Source organism: Callorhinus ursinus, unplaced genomic scaffold, assembly GCF_003265705.2.
Source record: "Callorhinus ursinus isolate GAN/ISIS: 27379988/994484 unplaced genomic scaffold, GSC_fseal_2.0 scaffold10, whole genome shotgun sequence".
Classification (NCBI taxonomy): Eukaryota; Metazoa; Chordata; class Mammalia; order Carnivora; family Otariidae; genus Callorhinus; species Callorhinus ursinus.
Genome location: NW_027397072.1, coordinates 76439730 through 76467591, shown reverse-complemented (window position 1 = coordinate 76467591; position 27862 = coordinate 76439730). Strand labels below are relative to the sequence as shown.

At 40.7% G+C, this 27862-nt stretch overlaps 1 protein-coding gene and 1 long non-coding RNA gene across 11 annotated transcripts in view; one reads left to right on the top strand and one right to left on the bottom strand.

Annotated features, from left to right (window-relative positions):
- The window catches only part of THADA (THADA armadillo repeat containing), a 323626-nt gene that overhangs the window by 171411 nt on the left and 124353 nt on the right, over positions 1-27862 (bottom strand). For all 10 annotated transcript variants that reach the window (XR_012379840.1, XM_073897790.1, XM_073897791.1 and 7 more), the window contains exons 27-28: positions 14090-14179; positions 12650-12781 (exon numbers count right to left, since the gene is read on the bottom strand). Coding sequence is in view for 9 of the 10 variants with exons in the window: in XM_073897790.1 (XP_073753891.1) it covers positions 12650-12781; positions 14090-14179 (222 nt within the window). In the remaining variant the exon portion in view is untranslated. The remainder of the gene's footprint in view (positions 1-12649; positions 12782-14089; positions 14180-27862) is intronic.
- On the top strand, positions 90-21326 carry LOC141373625 (uncharacterized). Its single transcript, XR_012379842.1, has 3 exons — positions 90-196; positions 614-683; positions 21239-21326. It is a non-coding gene; the product is annotated as an uncharacterized lncRNA (long non-coding RNA).

The window sequence follows — 27862 nt, the reverse complement described above, 5'->3', positions numbered from 1 at the left end:
CAGTTTGGAGTAATGAAACTTTCATTTCATAATAGGCTGTAGTCTGAACACTTCACTGATTCTGACTGGCCATTTTTCCAGAGAAGTTTAGGATTACCACATAAGAAAACGTTGACAATTTAAAAAAATTTCAACAGGTACTGATAGCCTTGTGATTCTGTCTTCTTTCTAAGAGAATAAAGAAGAGGATGATCAAGTAAGCTACTGTGTGTCTTATGTAAATGTTTGTTGCTGTAATTTTTTTCTTTTTCTTTCAACAACTCTGAAGGTTTGCAAAGTTCTGTAAAGTTTTGCCCGTGCAAATGTAAGATGGTAGAGACAGATGAAAAATATATTCTCTAACAGTTTAAAAGTTATGCAGAAGGAGCAGCCTACAAATAATCTCATTAAGACTTTATGCTTCTTGGGCCTCAAGACACATTTTCTCTTTGCTAAGACACTAACAGCTGTGCAATGACCCCGATTTCCTATTATAAGGAAAATATCTTTTGTAAGAAATTCTCAGTATTTCTCAAGAATCTCAGAACTTCAGTTGAACCAGTTTTATTTAGCAACCTGTCACAACCACTTGGGCTTAACTGCGAGCTTTTTCTTCCTTTTCCACTGATTTCAGATTAGAAAATGCGACCGCCGCCAAGGCAATGCCCAAGGTGGGTGGAGGGAGGCGATCTCAAGAAAGCACAGTAAGTCCAAATGTTTGTTCTTTAAAATTGCAGGTGAATTTTGCCATGTCATGGAACATCATAAACAGATGGGTAGAGAGCCATGTTGTGATGTTAAGTACTAGTGTAGCCAGGCAGTGGCAAAGAGCCTGGGTGCTAGAGCAAGGCTGCCTGGTTCAAATCCCTGCCTTATCACTTCCTAGCAGTATGACCTAGGGCACATTTCTAAACTTTCTATGGCCCAACCTGTCCTCTCTGTAGGATGGGGATAATAATGTTATAGACCTCACAGTGTCATCACGATGACTAAATGAGTCAGTATGTATCAAGTCCTAAAACAGTGCCTGGCCCAGAGTTAAACATTTGCTAATTATTATCATTTATCACTAATTTGATGGAAAAAATCATCAGAGCAAAGGCAGGGACCAAGAAGCAGCATACCACAAGGGATACCCCATTATGCCAAAAATCTTATCTGTCTGGTGCTCCACTGTATTTCTATTGTGCCCGACATACAACCGATGTTTGCAGTAAATATCTGTTGAGTAAATGAATACATGAATCAATCCTCATAGACTGACTCCTTAACGAATCACATTTTTATTGTGGACATATGATGCTTACTCCTTCTGGGCCTTGACTTTTCCATCTCCAAAGAAAGGTACCAACACCTGTCACTTGCTATCTCAAACTGATGATCATCAATATGAGAAAAAAAGCAAATCATTCCAAACTTACTGGAGGGATATCAAAAGTCAATGACTTTTTAAACCAATGTTTCTTCATTACTGAGTATGCATGAACATAGTCAATGACATCAGGAGGATCCTCGTGATAGCCTGAGTCCTGATTCAAACATGTTTCCTTTCAAGAGGTCCTCTGACTACAGCTGGCCAGGTGGAATGTGATGTTAGATGTTGTGCTAGGCTCTAAGAGATGGCTGTCTAAGTTTTTAGGGTGCAGAGGAATTACCTGGGGGCTTGTTTTGAAATTGCTGACTTTCAGGTGTCTATGGAACAGGCAGAAGGAGTTGGCCAAAAGAACAATGAATCTATGATTCTGGACAAGTCCTAGATCTAGGACATTACTGTATGTGAGGAGCAACCCCAGACACTGCATGCTAAGTGAAAATGAAGAGAGCAGAGGGTAAGGCAAAGAGGCACACCAATATTTGGGAGGCAGCAGGAGGAAGGGGTTCTGCCAGAGATGTAATGGCCAAAGAAGGCCACAGAGGAAAGAGTGTCACGAAGAAGGGAGTATGCAATAGTGTCAAATTCCAGAGAAAGGTAAAGAAAGATGAACATTGTAAAGCATCCAGTGGCTTCTGGGCCTAGGTCACTTCTATTGCATCTTTGCAGGGGCAGCTGCAGTGAGGTGGTGGAAGAAGCATCCAGTAGTTTAACGAATGAATAAGAGGGGAGGGAGTGGAGCCTGTAAACACAGAAAACTTTTCCAAATGTCTGGCTATAAAACTACAGAACTATGGTGGGAGGTAGAGTGGGCGCCTCTATGGAGAGTCTAGGCCTGTTGGCCTCTATTTTCTCTTGCAAATGGGAGGTGATGAAAATAAGGGCATTGGGTTTGGGCAACGACACAAAGTAGGCCCTCAGCAAATATTTTAAGGGACAGTTGAACTAGTGACGAAGAGCACTCGCAAAATAAGGTAGAAGACAAGAATAAATGGCGAAGAAGGGAATATCTGTAACTGGTGTGGAGGGGGAGGCAAGATGAGCAGTCAAGAGTCTCAATGCTTGGGGCGCCTGGGTGGCTCAGTTGCTTAAGTGACTGCCTCCGGCTCAGGTCATGATCCCAGAGTCCCAGGATCAAGTCCCACATAGGGCTCCCTGTTCAGCGGGAGCCTGCTTCTCCTTCTGACCCTTCCCCCTCTCATGCTCTCTCTCTCTCGTTCTCACTCACTCTCTCAAATAAATAAAATAAAATCTTAAAAAAAAAAGAGTCTCAATGCTCAAGGTGAGTGAGGAAAATAAAATACGAAGGAAAAAGTAAAAGGATATGGGGGTGAATGCATCTTGTGCAGCTGATGTGACTAATGCAGCTTGTCTTAACTAGATTATAAATAGACTGTTAAGGGTCAAGGCCCAGGGGAGAGGGAGGAAAAAAAACTGTGCCAGTCAGGGAAAGATATTCCAAACACGCTGGGTCATTATTTTTCCCTGTCCTCATTTTAAGCCTACTGTAATTCATCTTTGCCTTCCTACTCTATTCCCTAATTCGTATTTGCTGCCTAAAGAGAAAGACATACATTTTTTTTATCTTAAAATGTTCCCTACTATACTATGTAGGATAAGATGACTGCCTAAGTTGGCATTTGGGGCTTGCTACTGTCAAAGCCTTCAATTCAGCATTAAAAATGCCTGCTGAGCACCTTGGCTATAGTTCTCGAGAAAGTAATTAAGACCAAGGAAATAAAAGCTCCTTAGGGAAAGATATCATTAAAATATCTTAAAATTTAAATATTACTATATTTGTAATAGTTTTCCTACTACTATTATTTCCATATGCCTTAAATGTATAAGTTGGAGCAAATATTGTCCTTTATTTAAAATTAGCAAAAAGTGTCTATCAGTTTCTCTTGTTAGGCAGCAAACCATGTATTTTGTAAATTTCCTGGGTCACCCTTGATTCAAGTGAAAGCAAAGCTCTTTATGATGACTTCTAAGTTATGAATCATAAAACTCTCTTTCTCTTGTTAGATCCAACCATCTACAGAGTAGACAGCCTGACTTTTCTCTTGTCTTCTGTGAGCTGCTAATCACCATGGGGGATTTCTAAAGGTCCTCAAGATAGCAGACTGAATTCCCTTATTCTTTTCCTGCCCTGCTACTTGGGAAAGCTTTCTGAACTTCTCCACGAGTACTGGTGCTCTTCCCTTGTTTATAGGCCCTTGGTCCTTAGTGTATTTGTCACATTATTCAGTGGTTAAAATTCAATGTGTTTTATCTCACTAGCTAGATTGCAAGTTCTTCAAGGATGAAGACCTTCTTTCTTTACTTTGCATCTTTCCCAAGACCTAACACTAGGTAGGTATGCGATGGATGTTTAACAACTATTTCATCAATCTATTAACTGACTGGATTCTAACTTTTAGAGTGAATGGCAGCAACTGGCCATGGATTATCATCATTGTCAAAAATTTCACCTAAGAATGAAGCCGTTTGCAGATCAAATCACTTGTTCTAACATGACCTGAATTGGCCTGTTGAAGTAACAGATAACACTGAAGAAAAGCTGGTCCGTACAAGTTTTGTTTTTTTAGCTTGCTTTGTCAATGCATTCCATAAGAGGTGAACTCCTCATTCCTTTTGCTCAAAAACATATTTAGAAAATGGTCTTAAAGAGATCTGGCACCAGAGATGAAGTTGGCCAGGCCCCTCTCTAGGAACTAAGAGATAAAAATCAGTGACAGATGACAGAGTATCCTTTTATACCAGTACTCTTTGCAAAAAAGCCACACAATGCAGGAAACATGACTTCATTCCACATGCTGAACCTCAGTTACCCTTGGGTAAAATTCAGAATTTCAGAAGGCTGTGAGCACAACGCTCCCCATAAAGCACTAAGTAGGCAGGGCCATGGTAGACAGGAGATGGAGTAGGTAGCTGCCTGAACTGTGATTTCACCAGCATTAGGAAACAACCTTCCCATCTCTGCTTTTAGGTCCTCCCCTGTGTAAGGCCCCAAACTCCAAAACCAACTTTCATTGCTGTATTTCAAAATGTATGTCTCCGTAATACAACAAATAGCCCCAAGGAAGGTAATGACCAGGGTCATTTATGCATCTGTATGAAAGGAAGGAGTGGGCACACGTTTTTGGCTTGTAGGCAAAGAGGAAAATGGAGCAGCTGGAAAACCCCTGAGCAGGACTGAACATGTGCACCTTGATGATCTTACCCAGAGCCTGACCTGGTATCAGAGTCACACTAGGAAAGCCAGAGGTCAGAGTTTCCACACACTGATGGGATGGCAGTTCCCTTCCTTCATGCAACCATAGCTGGCAGATCAGGACAGTATAGGGACATTCCTAACCTTTAGTCCCAATCTCAAAGGCTCACGGAATTCAGCAGTAACCATAGGAGGGGTGGAGTTCTGGACTTCTAGGAGGGACAGGTGGGAACAAGTCCTATATTAACAGCACCGGCAAAGACCTATTCTCAGTTGTCTCTTCTTGTCATGGGCTAGGCTTGGGGACTCTCATATTCTCTCTCTATAGGCATCTGTTCAAAGAAGAGCCTTCAGGAAGTTTGGACAACAAAGAGTTATCTATTTTAACCACTTTTCAGAAAAGCATCTCTCTGACTTTTCTCAAAGACTCAGATGTTCCCTGTACTTGTCAGAAAACAAATGTGGTTTCAGCCAACATCTGGAATGGAGAAAAATATAGCAACCACAAAAAAAGATAATTAAATTAATAAGGAATGCTTTTCAGACATAACATCCCATAGGCCAAAAAAGTGTTTTCAGAACTCTCCAGAACGAAGTTACAGAAGTTACTCAGAAGCTAAATTTAAGTGAATTAACTGCTGGAGGGCACCATGTAGGAGCAGACCACTGTGACCCTGTGGGCCATGCTAAGAATGGCACCCCAACTTCTTTTCTTTGGGAGACAGAGTAGCCCATAAATAAAAAGGTACAAATAACATGTTACAGATTCAGAGGCAGGCTTATCGTTTCCTTCACTGCACATTTGGAATATACACCTAGGTTGTTCAGCTGTTCCAAAATAAGACATCTCAAAAAGATGCCCTGCTGGTCATCTTGCTCAACCTCAGATGTACTGCATGTGATCAGTTTTCCTTGAATATTTTCAATGACCTGCAGCTCAGTGTTATGGAAATCTGTTCATTCCCCTGATGGAGAATGCTAACTTTCACAAAATTCTTCTTTATATTAAAATCTGAAATCTATCTCTTACTTTCCCCTTGGGAGCACAAGAAAGAAATTATGTGCCTTCTGCCATATGGCAGCTTCTCAAGTATGTAAAGACCATTACCATGTTGCCTCTGACTAAATCTTTTCCAGTCTAACTATTTCCAGATGTTTAGCTTCCTCCTCATCTTGGTTATCTCCTCTGGATAAATATTAGTTTATCAGTGACCCTCCTAAAATGGGAAGCCCAGAGCAGAATAACAGAATAAGCACAATGATGTAGGTTTAATCTGACCAGCAGAGTTCAGGGGGACTATAGTCTTCACTATCTGGTAACAGCAACTGTGTCACATTGCTTCCTCAGGACTCACCAGGAAATGCCATTTCCCAAGATTTTTTTTCATAAAAACTGCTAGGGAGCCAGACAGCTCTCATCCTGTATGTACATAATTTTGACTTTTCTTTAGAAAATCAGAATATGACACATATCTCTATTAAAAGACATCTTGATAATCTCAGCCCATCAATCCAGGCTTCCAAGGCTATTCTGAATCTTATTTTTAAATTATGGACAATGTCAGACATATCATGTAACAAAGGGTACACAGAATAATATGACAATCAACGACTTGCCCAAAATCTAGCTTAAGAACACATCACAAATAAAACTGAAGCTCCAAGTATACGCTTCCTCAATTTTATCCCCTTCTTCCCCAGTCACACAGAAATGGCCACCAGCCTGAATTTTTGTTTGTCACTCCCATGCTTAAAGACTATTTTGAATTTTGATCCCATCACCACTTATATTTATGTTATATACAAACCTGATAAGCATGCAATCTAGTCTGTGTTCAAGTAAGTAATTCAAATGTTGAATAAAGCAGCATTGTCATCATCTATCAGACTGGTAATCCCATCAAAACAGTGAGGTGACTCAGGCATGACTTATTCTTAGGGAATCCTTACTCGACCTCAGCGAACAAAGTGTAAAGCTTTTGCAAGTAATACACTGAATGATCCAGTCTAAAACAATCAGTATCAACACAACTGTTTGGTCACTGGTAAAATATGCCTTTTCCCTTCTCTTTTGAAAATCCTTCTGCAAGCTCCCAGCAGAACATAGCCATTCCACATTTCCCCCAAATTACTGACATAGTTCTAGGCTCACATGTACCCAAGGCCCTGAGTTACTGGGTCCAGGGATTTGCCTTCATCAACAGGACAACACAGTGCTCTCTCTCTCTCTCTTTTTTTTTTTTTTTTAAATCTGCTCCCCTACCTCTGGCTTCAGGGCCTTCCTTCCAGTTAACTGGTTGGGACAAGCCAAAGCAGGAGTTTAAAAAGTCTGCCCTCTTTCTATCACCATCAACCCCTTCCTTCTCTATAGAATTTTTCTTAAAAAACAAACCAAAGAGCCTTTTATCTGCTGTTTTGTAAGCAGTATTAGCCCCATTACACAGACTGATAGCTGAAGCACCCAGGGGTCCTCCGATTCATGCCATAATAATCTGGAAGGCTTGCATATAGATAGTTCTATGACTCTGAGCAGAAAAATGACATCTCTCTCCTTCCCTCCTTCTTCCATTCTTATCAATCCAGGCTCCTCTCATTTTGCTAAAGCCTGCAACAGGGTAGCTGTGAGGTGGGCCTCCAGAACAGCTTGCTGGACAGCAGTCAGGGCAAAGGGGTTCAGAGGCAAGGAAGGACTCACCTCACAGGCCCATGAAGCCAGAGAGGACCTAGGCAATATTCAATACTTTAATCTGATAAATAAGGAAACAGAGGGTCAGTGAGGTGAAGTTAAAATAAAGGTAAATGTCAGAGCTCATACTGGAACCCAAGGCTCCTCAAAGGCCAGGTAAAACACAAGACCCAGCTGAGCTTCCCTTCTATGTAACTGGTAAGCAGTGGAATATGAAATGTGGCTCCAATACCGTAGGACTAGGAGTCCCTAGTACTTCACAGATACACAGATCTGCTGAGAGACCAAATGTCTCAATTTGCAGTTACTTTCATTTCTAGGTTAATACTTCAGTCTCTGTGCCCAAACCTGGTGAGGCAGAGAAGGGGACCAAAGAACAAAAACAAACCAAAAAAACCCAGAGTGGCTTCTGCATGGAAAGAGGTTAAGATTTATTTGGAGAGAATAGCACTGAGCATACTAAGCACAGTTATTTATGATGCAGTAGCGATGGATGGTAGGACAGGCGGTTAAGGTAACAACTGCTACAGCCTTTCAGAGGGAGACATGAGCTGGGGCTGAAGCGAAGAGAAAGGGAGGAGGACCTGTCTTCTTCCTTCCCCGCAGTGTTCCACCTGCTCTCTGCCTGTTTCTCTCTCTGTACGGCAAAGCCGACCTACTTTTCTGCAAGCATTCTGGGAAGACAGAGCAGACAGAAATGTGCCACGCAGCCTTGAAGGGGAATTCCTGGTATTATAATCACAAACGAAGGTCGAAGCCATCCATCGCCTACTGCAAAAGCCCCAACTCTACACCATGGAAAACCAGGTCCTTCAACTCCACAACCTGGGCTAGGAGTAATGTGGTGATCCTTGAATTACGTAACTTTCAAGGACAAGAAAACAAGGGCCAATATTACTTCTCAATAGCACAGGCTTGAAAGGCCTAACTCAGTTTTCATACCTCCTACCCTGCTTCCCTTTTTAAGACTGGTACAATCCAAAGGTCCCATGAAATGTTTTTTAAATGTACAAAACATGTATTTTCCATTTTTTAAAATTTTTGGCTGGATTTTTCAATATCTCAACTATAAAAGTGTCCACAGCACAGGTCCCTAGGGGTGATTTCCACTGCCACATACCTAAGATTGTATTGTTATTAGCACCTCAATATTTTTCAGAGAAAAGAACAGCAGACCTCACTGAAAAGTTATCTAAGGTGAACAGTGAAATGATTTGAGGAAAGACATACTGAAAGTCATTTGCAATGAAAATAAGCCCCCAAAGGGGTAGGGAGATCCTTTTAAAAGCACCCCAAAAATGATGAAAAGGCAGTGGAGGGATTTCTCCCACAGGCAGTAATCCGCTGCTGAGATCTGTTGTCAGCAACAGCAGGGGCTTTCTGTCTCAGTGGATTACCCCCCCACACACAGGTACCACACTGGTTTCTGAGAGGGTAGAGAGCCTTGTCCAAGCGTCACAGCTAGTCAGTGAGTGGCAGAGCTTAGACAGAACCAGGTCTCTTAAACCCAGGTTTGGGGCATATTTGGTCTCCTGTAGTTCTTCAATTCAAACTTGAAACTCCCTTGTAAAAGGGAATTCAAAGGTACATGTAGAGAGATATTCCGGTCTTTAGAAAGCCCTAGACAAGGAACGTGTATTTTCAGGGAGCCAGTTGGGGTCCCTTTTAAAGCATGAGTCACTCTGCTTGGTGGTATTTGAACTGAAGGGTAAATGGTCTTAAACTGAAGGCATCACATCTGCATGGTAAAGGGCCGTGAATCTGGATCCAGCACAGCATCGGGCACATAAAACACACTGGATTTAAAAAAATTTGTAAACAAAACATTGTGATTAACACTATCATTTCTGTTCCAAGATGATGCAACTGCACACACGCATAACTTTGGAGAACCCAAATCAGGACTTCTAAGATTTCAGTCAACAAAGAAGATCAATAGAGATATAAGTTTATACTCCCAAATGTTGGATAAAGAACAAAAATACAAACTATGCTTACAAACATCTTACAGAGAGGAAGGAAATGGCAGGTGAAGTATACATAAATCAAAGGGAAATAAAAAGCTGCCATTGGGGCTTTTAATCTTCTGGTTGTGCAATTCACTTCAGCTTGGTCAGAGCAACCCTCGTGCTACTCCCACTAGCTGAAAAATTTCTATTTAGCCAAACTCAGAATATCCAAGAGCCTGATTAGACTCTTCCAAGTACATAAATTAACACTGGCAATGCTACAAAAATAAAGCACCACCCACCCACTCATGCATGCACCCATCTTTTCAGCTATTACCCCAAGTCTAAACAGCCCAATCTTTACCATCACCAGTACTGCAAATATTGCCTGGAATGACAGGTTTTATGACCAATCTTTCACTTCCTTCATGAAGAATTTTCTCAGAAGTAATTTAAATCAAATGTGTACAGTTTTACCAAATTCACTATTTTTATGGTTCATCTGCCCAGGTGATTGTGAACATTTTAGGGTAGCACAGGGTTGCTCCTGTACTAGGTTGATGAAACCCCGAACTGGGGTTTTGACTGAACTTCAAGTCTAAGATCCTTCCATTGTATCACAGAAGATGGTCAGGGCAGTTAAGCCAGCCTTCCTCCATACCTGGTCGCAGACCAACCCTGATACCTTGGGCAATGATCCTGCAGAGATGAGCCCAAGAGAATGGCTGTATTCAATCAAGCCATCCTCACTACTGGAAAAGCAAAGCAAGGAGCAGATCCCACTGCTGGGGGGGACATGACTTTTATATCCTGAAAACAGCACTCTGGTCCACTAGCTCTGGAGATAGGCTCCTCCTCACTCTGAAATGCATCAATTTCAGGGCCCATGGGCCTGCTCAGTGTAGCCACTGCTCTCGGCTGCATTAAAGGTTATTTTGGTGTAATGGAAAGAATACACTCAACATTCTTGACAGCCCTATACTCTTGGGTTCATATTCTAGCTCTATAACTGACTTGCTCTCTGAACCTCAATTTCCTCAATACGAAAGTGGGGGTGATAACACCTCCTCTCCGAGTCGTTGTAAGTAAGATAGCCGGTTCAGTGTTGGGCAAATAGTCAAAGCTCAACAAACGGTGTACTTTCTGCTAACATCTCTGCTCAGAGTACTTTCTTGTTTGTTCTCTGTATTCCCGGGTCAAAATCTACTTCTTATAAATCCCCGGAATAGCCTAACCAAGTACCAAGTATGACCCTACTACTGTCAAAATCATGTGTAGTAGGGCGCCTGGGTGGCTTAGTCGGTTAAGCGACTGCCTTTGGCTCAGGTCATGATCCTGGAGTCCTGGGATCGAGTCCCGCGTCGGGCTCCCTGCTCGGCGGGGAGTCTGCTTCTCCTCTGACCGCCCCCCCTCATGTGCTCTCTCTCTCTCTCTCAAATAAATAAATAAAATCTTTAAAAAAAAAATCATGTGTAGTGGGGGACAGGGCAGGGGATCTGATAATGTTTAAAATTCCAGATTTAATCCTGGTACTCAAAGTGTGATCTACAGACCAGCAGCATCAGCATTACCTGGAAGTCTGTTTGAAATGCAGACCCTCGGGCTCCATTCCATACCTACTGAATCCGAATTTATGAGATTCCCCAAGTGATAGGTTTACCTCTTAAAGTCTGAGAAACACTGTTCTATACTACAAATGGACATTCAATAAACAGAGCCTACTGACACTCTAAGGAATCAATTGTGGCACTTGGGCTGTTGGTGGCATTCTATGAATGCTTATTTGGATAGAAAGCAACTACTGACCAAGACATTTTCCCTGGAAGGACAGTGGAATGGACCCTTTGTGCCTTTTGAGTTAAAACAACAACAACAACAACAACAACAAAAACCAATACACTAAGGACACTGGCTTTATGGCAATATTTAAATCTTCTACATTAATGCAATCTTTGTTATATAATAAGTGCTCTGAATATAATTAGTAATACGAGCATTCTGATTATATGTAGACTCTAAATAACAGGAAGGATATTTTCAATGTAGTAATTTCTGGTTTCTAGGATGCAACACATAACAGATTGATTAGTAATAAGCTTCCACAAATGGAATGTTCTCAACACACGATGACAAAGTTCTAGAGCATGTCCTTCTGTGATTCTGAGCATGTGCCTTTCCTCCCCCACCCCATCAACCTTCTGAAACATTTTTCAGTTCTTTCCAGTTATATGTGAAAGTACAATTTTTAAATGCTCCTGAAAGTAAAATTTACAACCCAAATTCCTAAAATGAATCACCAAATGCTGGATCCAAGAGACTGGTAACTTTGTGTATCAGGAAACAAAAACCCCATCTGAGTGAGTCATCTCTGTGATCGGAGATAACACAGCCACCGCCAGAGCTTGGTGCAAACAAATGGCTGCAGCAATCACAGGCTGGCATCTCGCGCTTCATGGTTTCTCACATTGAAATGCATCAGTCAGCTCTGTGAAACCAGGAAGTGGAACCCAGGACACCACATAAATAACAAACACATTCTCTTGAGTTTGGTGTATCTTTTTTTTTTTTTTAATTTTTTATTGTTATGTTAATCACCTGAGTTTGGTGTATCTTAACGTTCTGCTCTAAGTCTATCTCAATTTCTGGTACCTAAATAAAAATGAAAGTGCTGCTTTATCGAGTCGTACGCAGAAAAGCAAAAGCTAACTAATATGACTGGGCTTCTGAAATGTTCCCTAAGAAAATTTTTAAGACTTTTTGGAGGCCTATTTATTGAGGACTTTGATCCGAAAATGAAAAAGGTGATCAGAAGAAGCTGGCAAATACACCTCAAAAACTGTAACAGAGGAAGAGGCAATAGGCTCTGGAGCAGAAAAGCCTGTTTACCATCTGATTCCATGTATAATTCCATGCTTTTTCTCAGGTGCTCCAGTCTTGAAAGAGAAGCTGAGTAGGAAGTGAACTTGTGCCACATATGGACAGCTAGATGATACCCCCTGCACCCACTAGCAAACTCCTCCAGAGAGAGGAGGCAAATGTCATTTTCAACCGTAGGACAGGGGATATAATGCCAGGACCAAGCCTGCCTCATGCTGGCTAGGCTCAACACAGGGATAATGCAAATACCCAGGCTATGTTTTCAAAAGCAGGCAGCTCCTATCAACACCATACATCCACTAGCAGGCAGAGTGCCAAGGGAACATTACTTAAACATTGGCTATGGCTATGGGCTTCTGCACCCACGATAGAAGCACTTTCCTCTGAAACACTGGAGACCAGTTGGGGGCAACGGCAATAGCCCCCAGGCCCCTGCTTTCACAGGACCCCTCCCAAAGTAAAAAAACAAGAAATAATAAAAAAACCAACTACACTTTCTGAAATATGAACAAGTTAAAATACCCCATACTGCCCCCATACCCACCCCATTATTTCCACAAAGCACACACTACCTCATAATGAACGGAATGAAAGGCGCCATGCTGAGAGCAGAATAGGTGCCGTCCATCGGGGAAGGGTAGAGTCTTCCCAACACCAAAAGTAAGAGAAACATGCTTGGATGACGGTTGAGTTCTCCTGTATCACTGAAAAACAAGTGATTGTACATAAAAGATTTAAAATTTAAGAGGTGAGACACTACCTTCAAACATTTTTCTCATTAAATGATTATGAATATAAAGTGAGACTCTCTATGATCAGAAGATCATTTCCCTTTTTTCGTTTTTTTCCCCTCCATTCATTTCATATATTCCTAATGTGCAAATAAGGAAGAGCTACTGGCAAAGCCATGGATTGGGCTCCAGCCCACGATTCTCTTCTCAAAGCTAATTGTTAATTCATGTCTGTGTTTTGATTTGAGCTGTTCATACAGCAGAGAGGAGTTCCACAGTATGAAATGTGAAACTTTCAACAGCCAAATGTATTTATGAAAGCTTGAACGGTCACTTACTGGGGCCAGAAAAGTCTGTCTGTACAAATTACTAATGTGAGGAAATGTATCATAAACAGAAGTAAAATTCATTGATGTTATTTTACTTCCCCATTACAGATAATGAGTATAAATTCCTATCAAGTGCAAATATGGCTAGAAGAATAAAAAAGCACATGTTCTAAGACACCATTCTAAAAATTCCACTGTCGGTACAGGATGTGATTGAAAGGACAATGATAAACTTTTCTATGTGCCCTCATCAGACGCGAAGTCCTCTGAACAGTTTTATTTTCTGTTTCTAGGGTCAGGCATGCCAGTGCCATTTCTGGTCACAGGTGACCAGACCAGCCAGCTATTTGTTTACTCTCACAATGGTCAACTGCAACAGGCCAGTAAGAAAAAATGGCTGGTGTTAGTGACAGCAAACTCAGTATGCAAACACAGAGATTTTTAAATATCATGGGAAGAAAATCTTTTTAGAAGCTGTGTTTCTAAGAAGCTGGTTTCTGAAATATGTTCACTGAAAAAAGAATTTGAAAAAACAGTATAAAACAGGATTTTAAAAATATAAAACATATTATAAAAACAGGATATTAGGGGCGCCTGGGTGGCTCAGTCAGTTAAGGGTCTGACTCCTGATTTTGGCTCAGGTCATGATCTCAGAGTCATAAGAGCCCCGTGGCTGGCTCTGTGCTGGGCTTGGAGCCTGCTTAAGATTCTCTCTCTCCCTCTCGCTCCCCCCAACTCTAAACAAAAACAAAACAGGATTTTATACAACTTTTCAGGTACAAATCTACTGTAGAGTCAGGCAACAGGATATAATAAAGAAGCACTTAAAAAAAAAATCCATCTAAGTTACAAGGAAGGAGTTGATTAAAAACTGTTGCCTGGAGGAAAAAATCTCGATTAATGAAGTAATTCACTTCCGATTTCACTGTGTCCCACCCTATTCTCTTCTTACCTGTCCACAGAATTAGCTACAGCTTCCAACTGTTGGAGAAGAAAGGGATAGAGTTCCGGGAAACGAGAAAAGAATTCACTTCCTGTCATTCTGTAAAGGGAAGAAAAACAAATTACTATCTTTTATTTCCTCTGATCTAATAATAAAGCCTTTTTATTTTACTTTATTTAAAGGAAGAGAGCCAGGTCATTCGCTTGAATATTTAATGAAAAAAAGTTAAGAACAAACCTCATCTTAAAAATTTAACAATCAAAACAAAACATTTAATTTTGATTTTGGAAGTGCTCTTGACACATGGAATTTTATCTCAAAATTTAAGGTTATGTATATTTACAAATATTTGATATTAAATTCTATTGGGGAAGAAATTGCAAATGCCAAGTTTCCACAACTGATTTGGACCATGAATATAATCAACATCTGGTTGGCTAAGGCTGACGGCTTCTGTAAGAAAAGCAGGTCTAGAACAGGTTTCTCCAAGCTGGCACCAATGATATTTTGGACCAGATAATTTTTTGTTGTGGGGGACTGTCATGTGACTGTAGGATATTTAGCAGCCTCTGTTGCTTCTACCCATCAAATGCCAGTAATATCCCTCCCCCTTCAAGTCATGACAATCAAAAATGTCTCTGGAAAAAACAATGTCTCTGGACATTACCAAATGTATCCCGAGGGGTAAAATGGTCCCCAGTGGAAAACCACTGGTCTGGAGTATGGTTATCAGAGGCACAGATTTCGTGCATACGGTTCTGGACATCCAATCTCAGCTGACACCTGTGAGGATTAACTTTCCATCTTTATAAACACTACTCTTGAATTCTGACGAGATCCATTCAGTTTTCACAAATGCTTATACTCATGTAACCCACTCCTATGAAGACTCAGAAAATTTCCATCATCCCAGAAAGTTTCCTTGTGCCCCTTCCTGGTCAACTCTCAATACTCAGAGCAACCACTGAGTTTATTTCTGTTACAATTTGGTTTTGTCTATTCTAGAATTTCATATAAATGTAATAATACCTTACATAATTTTTTGTGTCTGGCTTTTTTCACTCAGCATAGTTTATCCATGTTACTTTATGTATCAATAGTTTGATTCTTTTTTTGTTGAGTAGTATTCCATTGTGTGAATATACAAGTTTGTTTATCCATTCTCCTCTTGACAGATATGGGCTGTATCCATTTGTAGGTTATTATGAATAAAGCTGCTAGAAACATTCTTATACAAGGTTTTTGTGTACATGTTTTCATTTCTCTTGAATAAGTATCAGAGAATAAAATTCCAGTATGTTTAACATTTTAGGAAACTGACAGTTTCCCAAAATAATTAGAGCATTTTATACTCCCCCCAACAATAAACTAGAGTTCTAGTGGCTCTGTGTCCTATCCAACATTTGCTGTTGTCTTTCTCTTTATCTACTTTAGCCATCCTAGTGGTAGATTCCTGTGGTTTTGATTTGCATTTTCTTTTTTTTTTTTTTAAATGTTTCTTTCTTTTTTTTTTTTTAAAGATTTTATTTATTTATTTGAGAGAGAGAGAATGAGAGATAGAAAGCATGAGAGGGAAGAGGGTCAGAGGGAGAAGCAGACTCCCCGCTGAGCAGGAAGCCCGATGCGGGACTCGATCCCGGGACTCCAGGATCATGACCCGAGCCGAAGGCAGTCGCTTAACAAACTGAGCCACCCAGGCACCCTGATTTGCATTTTCTTGATGACTAATGATGATAGTAAACACTCTTTTTGTGCTTTGGTTATTGATATGGCCTTTTGTGAAGTATCAATTCAAAATATTTGCCTGTTTTCACATTAGGTTGCTTGCTTCCTTTGCCAAACATGTGCATTACATGTACCTTCTTAGTCTGTGGCTTGCCAATTTATTTTCCTAATAATGTCTTCTGATGAGCAGAAGTTTTCAGTCCAGGGCGCCTCGGTGGCTCAGATGGTTAAGCATCTGCCTTCGGCTCACGTCATGATCCCAGGGTCCTGGGATCAAGTCCCGCATCGGGCTCCCTGCTCTTTGAGAAACTTCTTCTCCCTCGCCTCTCTCTCATGAATAAATAAATAAAATCTTAAAAAAAAAAAAGAAGTTTTCAGTCCAATAACTGGGTCCTTTTTTTTTTTTTTTTTAATGATTCATGTTTTCTGTGGCTTAAGAAATCTTTGCCTACCCCAAAATCACAAAGATACTCTGTTTCCTTCTAGGAGTTTTATAGTTCCAGCTTTTATTGTGAGGTCCACGATCCATCTCAAATTAATTTTTGTGTATGGTGTGAGGTAGAGGCAAATGTTGTCTTTTTCTTTAAAAAAATTTTTTTTTAATTGAAGTATAGTTGACATATGATGTTGCATTAGTTTCAGGCGCAAGATTCTTTTTCTTCTACATTGGTGTATCATACTTTTTATAGGGAGATGTTGTAAGAAAAGATAGGCCTTAAATAGGAGAGATGTGCCAGGTTCATGGATAAGAAGATTCAATATTATAAAGAGGAAATTCTCACCAAATACAATGCAATTCCAATAAAAATAATAATTTATATATTCAACTACATCAATTAATATTTTTTAAAAAATTTTTACACACACACAAAAAGCACACATAAAAACACAAAATAATACACGTACAAAGTATTTTTGGCAGAGGAGGAGTATCAAACGTTATGAAAAAAAGAGACTAAGAGACTTAGCAGACTTATGAGGCCAAAAAAGACTAACCACATGTGGACCCTGTTTGGATCCTGATTCTAAGAAGCCAATTATAAAAAGACATTTCTAAGACAACTGGGAAAAGTTGAAGGTTAAAGAATTATTAACTTTGTTACACACGATAATAGCATGATGTATTTCTTTTTAAACTCTCTTATCAAATCAGTCATGCATCCTGAAGTATTTACGGGAAAAATGACATGATGCCTGTGACCTCGGGAGGACAAGAAATGGACAAAATATGATTGGCAAAATGTTGGTAATTCTTGAAGTTGAGTGATGGATATGCAGGGGTTAGTTATATTATTCTCTTCATTCTTACATATGTTAAAAATTCCCATAACAAAAAAATTTTAAAATGATGGAAGTAAATGTTTTTATTGCCAAGCCACAAATGGGGAGGAAATGTGTAATGTGTATAACTGAGAATTGCATAATTAGTACGAGAATACATGAAGAACTCCAGTGAAATCAATAAGTTAAAAGACAAACAACTGAATATAAAAATGGATAAAACCTAATAAAATATAATCCACAGAAAATAAACATTAGTGACCAATAAACATAAGATGCTCAATCGTACTGAGAGACTATTTTATATCAACTGGCAAAGATTGAAAAGTCTGATAATAACAAGTATTGGAACTCTTAGACACTGTTGATGGAAACAAAAATTACGACAACAATTTTAAAAATAATCTGGCATTTTCTTGAAAGCCACAGATGTGTTTAGCCTGTGATTCACAAATGCTATTTCGAGGTAAATGGCCTAATAAACTCTTGGACATGGGCACCAGAAGGCTTGTAGGATCATATGCACAGCAGCCATATGTCCATCAAGAGTAGAGTGAATCAGGGCACCTGTGTGGCTCAGTCATTAAGCGTCTGCCTTCGGCTCAGGATCGAGCCCTGCATCGGGCTCCCTGCTCCACAGGAAGCCTGCTTCTCCCTCTCCCACTCCCACTGCTGTTTTCCCTCTCTCACTGTGTCTCTCTCTCTCTCTGTCAAATAAATAAATAAATCTTAAAAAAAAAAAAAAGAGTAGAGTGAATCAACTGTACACTCACACAAGGGAATACTGTAGAGCAGTAAACCTGAATGAACTACAGATGTATAAAGACAGATGTATCTCAGGGACATAATGTTAAGTGAAAAAAGTGAGTTAAAGAATACACGTAATATGATCCTTCTATGCAAAGTTTACAATAAAGCACCACTAAATAATACTTCGCTTAGAGAAACAAATTTAAGTGATAAAAAAATGAAAAGCAAAGGAATAAATAAAAACAAAATTGGCAAAAGTAATCAATCACTTCTCCAGGGGGAAAAGAAAGGAGATGGGATTAGGAAGGATTATATAAGGGGCTTCAAAAGAAATGTTCCGTTACTTAACCAGGTTGTGGATCTAGAAGTGTTTGTTGCATAGTTACTCTTTATACCTTACACACAGTATATAAATTTTCTTTTGTACCTATTTCACATTCAGTAAAACCAATTTTTTTTAAAGAGAAAGTCCTTACTTTCTTTTAAGTTACAGATCTATTGAACATTTATGCAAAAATGTGCTCATTTCCTTTTTTAATTAGTAGATATTTTTGTGGAAAAAATAACAAATGCAAGTGTTAAAAAAAACCCACATACTAGATTTCCCAGTGCCCCTCCACATAGACAACTATGCAAAAGCATCTCAGCTTTCCTTTTAAAAAATTTGTTTATACAAGTACATACTTTTAGTTTACCTCCTTTTTCCCACAAATATGCATATTATACATACGGTTGTGCCCCTTGATTTTATTTTTCATTTGAACTATATCTGAGAAACCATTCAATATCAGGCACACCATTCTATTTCTTTCCACTTAATGGCTGCAGAGTAATCCATTGAATGTCGACTGTAATTGATTTAATCCCAAACGTTAGGTCTTTTGGTCGTTACCTTACTGTTACAAACAATGATATGTAAATTTCCTTGTTAATAAACGGCAAACCGAGGTTTTGCAGCTTCAGTGCTTTACACAGGGAGACCACAAAACCATTCCACTACAGGCCATTGTTACATTCTTTAGTATCACTAAGCAAAACTGGTCAAGAACATCAGTTTCCATTTTTAGTGGAGTCACTTAAAACTGTATATGAATTCAATACTGAAATCCCTGTGTATACTTGCCCATATAGAGTCTCTCCATCTACACCACAAAACCTGGTAAACAGTATTTCCAGGGGAGTAAGTCACTCCTCAATGGTCCAATATCTCTTGGTGGTGTCAAGAGAGATAAGTATTCTCGTGTAAGCAGACCATATGATTGCATTACCATGATCTGGAAATTGCCTTGATAAATAACGGGCTCTGCTGACCACAAATACTGCCAGAGGAAAGGGCTGTGGAGCTACTATTCTCAAATTAAAGTCATTGTCTTAATTGAATTAAAACTAATTGTCCCAAACAGTGAGTTACCTCATTCAGTTTACCTTACTAGATATTTACCAACTAGTTTATGTTGCAGAATATATGAAGAAGGTACGTTACTCAAAGTTAAACATTTGGTGAATGTTTTAAGTAATTGTTTTGTTCTTAATAATTTGGTGGGTTTTGACTACATCTTTAAAAAAAATATTCTGTTAAAATTATTGTGTCCATGCTTGGTGGTGTAGGACTTTGAAGCATCAACTGCGCATCTGCCAGGGTTTAAGGAAAACCAAAATTATTTTCTAAGGAGAATTTTGACCTTGCTTAGGTACTCTGAGCACACAGGAGTTGCCTTTCTATTCTAGCATTCTCAGGCTCCTCGATACTGTTAAGAAAATATCAACTCTAAGAGCCTCTTTTTTTTTTTTTAAGATTTTATTTATTTGAGAGAGAGAGAATGAGAGAGAGAGAGCACATGAGGGGGGCAGGGTCAGAGGGAGAAGCAGACTCCCTGCCGAGCAGGGAGCCTCATGCGGGACTCGATCCCAGGACTCCGCGATCATGACCTGAGCCGAAGGCAGTCGCTTAACCAACTGAGCCACCCAAGCGCCCTCTAAGAGCCTCTTAACTATAGAGAACAAACTGAGGGTTGATGGAGGCAGGACGATGGGAGATGGGTTAAATGGGTGATGGGTATTAAGGAAGGCACTTGTGATGAGCACTGGTGATCATCGAGTGATCAATCACTAAATTCTACACCTGAAACCAATTTTACCATATATGTTAATGAGCTAGAATTTAAATAAAAACTTGAAATTAAAAAAAAAAAAAGGAAATATCAACTCTATTTCTGGCCAGGGCTCCAATTCACTGCAAATGGCGAAGAGCTGAGTACTTGCTTGGGTTAGCATCATCTCAAATCTGCATCAGCCAAGGGCTACTAAAGACTTGGCTAAATGTGTACGGAGTGCTGCCTGAAGGATATTCAATATTAACAATTCTTGCGTATTTTAAAACAGAGCCTCAAGAGGTAAGGCATAGGAGGATATCAGAATTATCTAAGGGGGCTTATTCAAACTTCACTCACTCCTGATTCTCAACTACAGCAAAAGGCCTACAGTTCATAGGCTGCTCATAGGTTTTCAGCTGCCCGTATAGGTCTATAATCTATAGCTTTGTTTTTAAAGGCCAAGATCATGGGACCATTTTAGTCCATATGTGAATCCTGGAACATGTGAGTCTTACCTGTCATTTCTACTTAGTCAAAACTATAGCCCCCATGATCATAGTTTTCTCAGGAAAGCAGCAAATATTTTGAATACCTACATACTTCATGTTGAGCACTGTGCTAGGTCCCATGGAAGACACTAACAATATGAAATAGTCACTGCTCTTTTTTTTTTATTTTCTTGGACCCTGAATGTTATCGGTTAATATGTGCTTCACATGTGGACTTTTTATTTATTTATTTATTTTTAAAGATTTTATTTATTTATTTGAGAGAGAGCACATGAGAGGGGGGAGGGTCAGAGGGAGAAGCAGACTCCCCACCAAGCAGGGAGCCCGATGCGGGATACGGGACTCGATCCCGGGACTCCGGGATCATGATCTGAGATGAAGGCAGTCGCTTAACAAACTGAGCCACCCAGGTGCCCCTTGGGGCTTAAGATCTGGTTAGGAACACAAGGCACATGCATAGACTATAACTAGGGAAGACAAACTGCTTTAAGGGTCAAATAACTAAAGCTTCCAGCAACAGTGGAGTTGGGAAAGATATCATTGGCAGCTGGAGAGGTTAGGGAACAGCTTGTGGGAAACATGGAAATCAAGAGACGAGTTTTGAAAAATTGGGTAAGAATGGATTAAAAGGGAGAGAAAATAGCATGGAGAGGGTGGGTAGTTACAGAAACCAACTGGGTAGATAAACTGGCTGGATGAAAAGAGGGCTTCATGACAAGACAAGACAGAAAAGGCAAGATGGCATACAAGTTTTTAGAAATTTCAAATGCCAGACTAAACAGCTCAGCCTGCGTCTATAGGCACTGGAAGTTTCTGAACAGCAGAGAGATGTGCCAAGAGCAGATGGACCAGACTAGAGAGAGGGTGAAACGCGGTGACCCAATGGACGTTCACTGAATGTACCTTCTCACATCAACCAGGTAAGGGACCACAGTCATACTTCCTTGTATCACTTTATTTTATTTTATTTATTTATTTGACAGAGAGAGAGCACAAGCAGGCAGAGCAGCAGGCAGAGGGAGAGGGAGAAGCAGGTTCTCCGCTGAGCAAGAGAACCTAACGTGAGGCTCGATCTAACGTGAGGCTCGATCCCAGGACCCTGGGACCATGACCCGAGCTGAAGGCAGACACCCAATCGACTGAGCCACCCAGGTGCCCCTGTATCACTCTTGATACAAACCACGATTCTACATAAACGCTGGCTGACTGGTAAATATTCTCACCATGAATGAATAAGTAAGATTAGCCAGAGAAGAAAAACATTCTACTATAGATGACCTCAGCCTATGCCTTATGCCTTTTATCTTTCCTCAGTGACTGGTTCCTACCCAAATGACACCTAACCACCCATCCAGCTTCAACACAATTTCTCTTAATCAAGAAGAAAAGGAATTATGACTAAGATGGTAACAAATTAAAAATTTCTTAAAGTGACTCATTAGCTGTATCTAAGGACATTCAAAATCCTGATGTGAATTAATAAACTGAGTATCCTGCCAGGACTTGAAATTTCTTAAACACAAATATATAAAGCTTGTCTGACTGATTTATAAACAGTTCAATTCTAGTTCACCCATATAAGCAAACAGGCTGATATGTCACCTCCACAAATATAGCAAGCCCTGGGGGTAAATTCTCCAGTGACAGGCATTTCAAACCTGTTTATCTATGTGGCCAAAAACTAGCCCTGCAACTTTATGGAAACAAAAGAAGTGATAACCAAAAAGGAAAAACGGAATCTCTGTAAATTCAAGCTTCTAGGAAGACAAAAGGAGACCACCAAATATTGTGAATGGGATAAAACAGACAGACAAAGGTGAAAACAAACAAGCCAGGACAGAGAATGAGAATAAAGCAGCTTTAACCTTGGGACTGTCAGACTCTACAAAAGGTGAGTTATTCCCCATCCTGTCAGGCAAGAACTATGCAGGCACAACCCATGGAGAGGCCCTTGGGGAAACACAGAACCTCCCTGAAGAAATCCACTTGCCTGGCACCAGGAGCGGACAGTGGCTGCGTCCCCCGCAAGGCACTCCTCTGCCTGATCCATTCAGGGGTGGGCTCCCCCAGAGCCCAGCCAAAGCCATGAACAAAGTTGGCAGGCAACAGAGGTTGACTGAATGAATGAAAATGCCTGCCCAGCACTGTTTTGTTTTATTTTAAAAGCTTTTTAAAAACTATTCTAGCACTACTTGTTTACTGAGGAAAAATTAGATAATAAAGGACACTGCAAATAAAAATCTCAAAACCACCACAAACCCACCACCTAAAGATGGCCACTAGTCTGCTCTGATGTCTGTCCATCTACACCTTTCTCCTCCTTATATATTCTTTTATTATCTGCTTTGTACATTTAACACTGTATCAAGAACACTGTTCCCTATCAATCTGGACCCGTTTGAATGCAGTAGCCTCAGGGTGGTACACTCTCTGCACCTCTCCTACATTTGAACATAATGTCTGGGGCCTTAGCCCTGACACCAGCCCAGAACGCCTCATCCCCATCCTGGCTAAGCCATGCGTGGAAGGCAGTCCCTACCCCAGCCACGCTCGGACGCTCGGAGCTTCCCTTGGTCTGCACATTCCACATCTAATCTTGGTAATGCCGAGGTAATGGTAATGCTCCAGTGTTTGAGAGCATCTGAGCTTTCATCTTTGAATCCCACCTGCCATCTACCAGCCTAGGAAAATCTTCACTTGAATCAAGCTTCTGTTTCTCTTAGAGACCCTGTCCCAAGATCTGCCACACATATTGAAATTGAAATGCCGAAAGCAAATGCTTCTGAGCATCCTGATAAAAACCCATGGCACAATGAAAAGAAGCCTTCAGTGAACCATATCACAAGTAAAAATAAGGTATCCACACCCCCCAATTCCTACATACAGATCCCCTATCATTCTGAATCATCTCAGGAACAGGTATCAAGAGAGTAATGTACTAAGATATAAAGAGAGAAAGCTTGCAAAGGCAAGCAAAAACACACAGAAAAAGGAACTCCATAGTAAACAGCAGCAAAGGCATAGCTTGTGCCTGCTTTAAGAACAACCACCACCACCACAACAACAAAACCCAGGACTTAGTCACAGGCCATGGAGCAAACACCGCAAACCTGGTTTCATCAGATGAAAACAAACGCTGAAGGCAAAAGCCTGGAGGTTTTCCAGTTGGTTTTTCAAATGGGAACCCAATAAACTATTAAAACTTAGCTATCCCCAGATTCTGGCCTATAAAACTACTCTAGAGGAGAGAAATCAGGAAAGGGCCTGTGTCTCCTTGCCACAGTGACTGCTGATAAAAAGAGCAAGGACATCTTAAGAAAAACAGTACCCCGAAATAGAAATAAACTTACAAAGAATACAAAGCGCGCGCGCGCACACGTGCGCACGCGCACACACACACACACACACACACACTTAAAAGGAAGAGCAAATGAAAACTAATAAAACAGAAACAACTAATAAAAAAGAAATCTGGGTTTGGAACCCCACCAGGAGGATCATCCATCTCTGACTCTATTCCTAGAATCCTCTCCCCACCTCTGAGTGGGCCTGACACCAGCATTTCTCTCTTGAGTAGCGGTAATTTAAAAAGAATGAGTGACTGGACTAAACAGATGTCAGAGGCCCCAGGGCCAGAATCTCACACTCAGCAAGCACTTGTGATCGTGGCCATGGTCCCCCCCTGCCACCCAGGGCCTGTTAAAGGAAGGGCATCTTCTTCAGGGCCTCTCTTCTAAGGGCACGGACTCGGACCAGGTCTCCTGCCAATCTCATCTCCCTTCCAATCCTCCATGGAAAGCCATAACATTCTTGGACTTACTGAATGTTTTCCTAATCCTTCCCTTTGGGAGCTGTTTTCTGGTAGAGAATCTCTCAAATCACAAAATTAGCCATCACTATACTCCACCCATGGAGGGAAGTAGAAACTCTCGGTTCTGGAAGTACCCTGCCATTCCCCTTATAGAAATTACTAGCCCAAGGGTGGGCCTGGAAATACATTCCTACTCATTCCACAGCCAGATGGCCAGTAAACATACATCTCCTGAATTCTTCGTGTGTTCAAGGTCCCATCCGGACAGCTTCTATGGATTTTTTTACACCAGAAATTTATTTCTTAGAGAATGTGTCTTTCTAAATCTTGTCATCTATAAAAATCTCAGAATCAGTCCATCTCCAACAGTTAATTCGATAGTAATTTTCTAAACAGTTTGTGGTAGACTGCAAAGACGGCCAACAATAATTCCTACTACCCTCGCTATATGTACAAGCCTCCCTCCCTTCAAGAGGCAGGGTCTATTTCCTCTCCCCTGACTCTGGTCTAGCCTGTGACTTCTTTGATCCACAGAAGGTGGCAGAAGTGATGCTGTACCAGTTCTGCCTTAGGCTTCAAGAGGCATGGCAGCTTCTGGATTCAGTCTTTGAGACTTGATGACTCTGCTAGAGAGAGGTCCCATGAGCCCCCCCCCACCTCTGTCACTTATGCTCCCAGTTGAGGTTCCAGACATGGGAATGTGAAACTGTCTTGGTCATTCAGTCCCAGCTGAGGTCTCAGATATTGCAACCACCTGAGTGATCCCAGAAGACATCATGTGGTGAAGATGAACCAGCTGAACCCGGTCAACCCACAGAACTGTGAGAAATAATGAGTTGTTACTTTAAGCCACTAAATATTAGGGTATTTGTTATGCAGCAGCAGATAACTAAAACACAGTCATAATATTTAAGGAACCGAGTTAGACTCTGGGGAAAAGTAATACTAAATAAAAGGGATGCTGGTATCAAGGAACATACAATCTAACCTAACTACTATATTATTCTCTCACAGCTCTGGAAGCCAGAAATCTACATCATTATCAATGGTCCAGGGGTGTCTGGCTGGCTCAGTCAGTAGAGTGTGTGACTCTTAATCTCGGGGTTGTAAATTCAAGCCCCACGTTGGGTGTATAGATTACTTAATAACAAAGTCTTGGGGCATCTGGGTGGCTCAGTCAGTTAAGTGTTCAACTCTTGATATTGGCTCAGGTCATGGTCTCAGGGTTGTGAGATCGAACCCTGTGTCGGGCTCCACAATGGGTGTGGAGCACTTGGGATTGATTCTCTCTCTCTCCCTCAGCCCCTCCCTGCTCTCTAATAAATAAATAAACAGGCAAATAAAGTCTTAAAAAGTTATTAAAAAAAAAAAAAAAAAAAAAACAATGGTCCAAAATCAAAGTGCCAGCAGGGCACCTCCAGAGGCTCTGGAGGAGAATCTAATTCTCGCCTCTTCTAGCTTCTGGGGGCTGCTGGCCTTCCTTGGCCTATAGCTATGTGGCTCTAGTCTCTGCCTCTGTGGTCATACCCAAACAATCCAAGATAATCACCCCACTGCAAAATCCTTAATTTAATCACATCAACGCAGACCTCTTATCTTTCCAAGGTAACATTTATAGGTTGCAGGGATTAGGATCTCATGTCTGGTGGGGGGGAGGAGGGATTACTCTGCCTATCTATCTCAACTGCCAAAACATAAGAGCTAAGGCACTATGGGCAAGAATGAACATAATTGGTTTATTCCAAGGCAGTTGTTTTGTAAATCTTTAAAGCAATGGACACTTTCTTTCAAAAATAGTCCCAATATTTAAAACAAAACAAAAGAAAGCCAGAACTGTTCTGGTTGAAGCAGGGTTGAGGTTGAGGTGAGTTATCATCACTCGGCCGCCCCCTTCATCTTAGCAAGCACAGGCCCTGATACACCTCCATAAACTCATGAGGCACACATTAGAGTCTGAAGGCTTTGAAAGACAAAGTCCACATTCCTCACCTCCTTCCTTCCTATTATTCCCATTGTTCCAATCTCTCTAGCTAAAGAAGCACACTCCATCCACCACTGCTCACCATTCCCTACAATAACTGTTGTTTTATTAAACATGTTTCAAGTCTGTCTCCTCTCACTAGGAAGCTGCTCCCTGAAACCGAAAGCTGTCTTGTTTCGGCTCCAACCCCAACACCCAGAATGGTGCGAGCACCTAGGAGGGGCACCATAAATACCTGCTGCGTTCTTAATGTTTTTCTCAGAACTCCCTCCACAAATCTTGCCCCAATTAATGATGGGCTATCCTCTTTTCAACCACAGGGGTCCTATCCCCATCAGCCTGACTCTATAAGGATATTACTTTACAAACTCTTATTTGGTAATTCTAAAGAGTATCGTGTAAGTATTAAAACCCTAGTCAATCACATGCACTAAACATACAAAGAGTTCAAACAGTGCTACACCTGCCTCATCCAAAACACTAGCAAAAAATCACCTAGAAATTTCTTTTATGCATCAAAAAGAAATTAATTTAAAATAAGGTCCAATATTTCAAAATAAGTTTTTTTTTGTTTCTATTCCTGTAATACTTTTGTTCAATTAACTCTTCCAGGATCCTACTCCAAACCTTACAGACATTTTCACTAAGACTAATATTAATTTGCCAGCTTGTATTATCAAAGCAAAGGAAAGGTGACAATAGAGTCTCAGCCTTCAAGGAACATATTTGAACTAGAAGGACTTTCAGAGAAGTCTACTACTCTGATAATTTAATCTCACAGATGAGGAAACTGATGCCCAGAGGAATTAAGGGAGTCTCCTAAGATCAAAATACAAGTTGGGGGAAAGTACAGGCCTAGAACACAATTCTCTTGTTCCCCAATCTAGCCACCAGGGTTTCAGGGTTTCTATTACACAGGGAACCCAAGCATCCCTGTGCGAGGCATCCACATAATGAGCAAAGGACACTGTAGCCCCGACAGGCCAGTTTTCAAAGGAGTGCGTGCCCCACGATTGGGTCGGATAGCCATTTCTCCACTACTGCCAATCAGCCTGCTCAAGTTAGATTAAGGTTCCCAACCTGAGCTCCCACTCCCATGCACCGAGCCAGGCCCACCCACTGACTTTAAGGGGAGTAGATGAGCAGGCAAACTGCCAGCCAAACTAATCTTTAAAAATCTATCCATTTGCTCTTATAAAGTACTTTTGGAGATCACAGAACCACAGATTCTTCCATTGGGTCAAATAAGTTTCAAGTCTCTCCTGTATTCCAATTAAAAGAATCTTACTAACTCATTATAGTACCTCTAACCACCCTCCACACAACCCCCAAAACAAAAACAAAAATAAAAACAAAAAACCCCCTAACTCCCATGCAAATCAAACCAGAAAAGAGGGTATAGACTAATTCTTATTTAGGCTCAATGCTTCTTTTCCCCCAGTGAACCCATGTTTTCCATAAGTTTGTGAACACTTAGGCCAAGGCTATTTACAAGGAAAAAAACGAAAACAAAAAAATCAAGCAGTCACCAAGCAAATGTTACACTCCCAATTAATACACAATGTTGTCCACAACTAGGTATGATGTTATGTCCAGTGTACATTTTCCCAAATTCATGCCTAGAAGAAATGA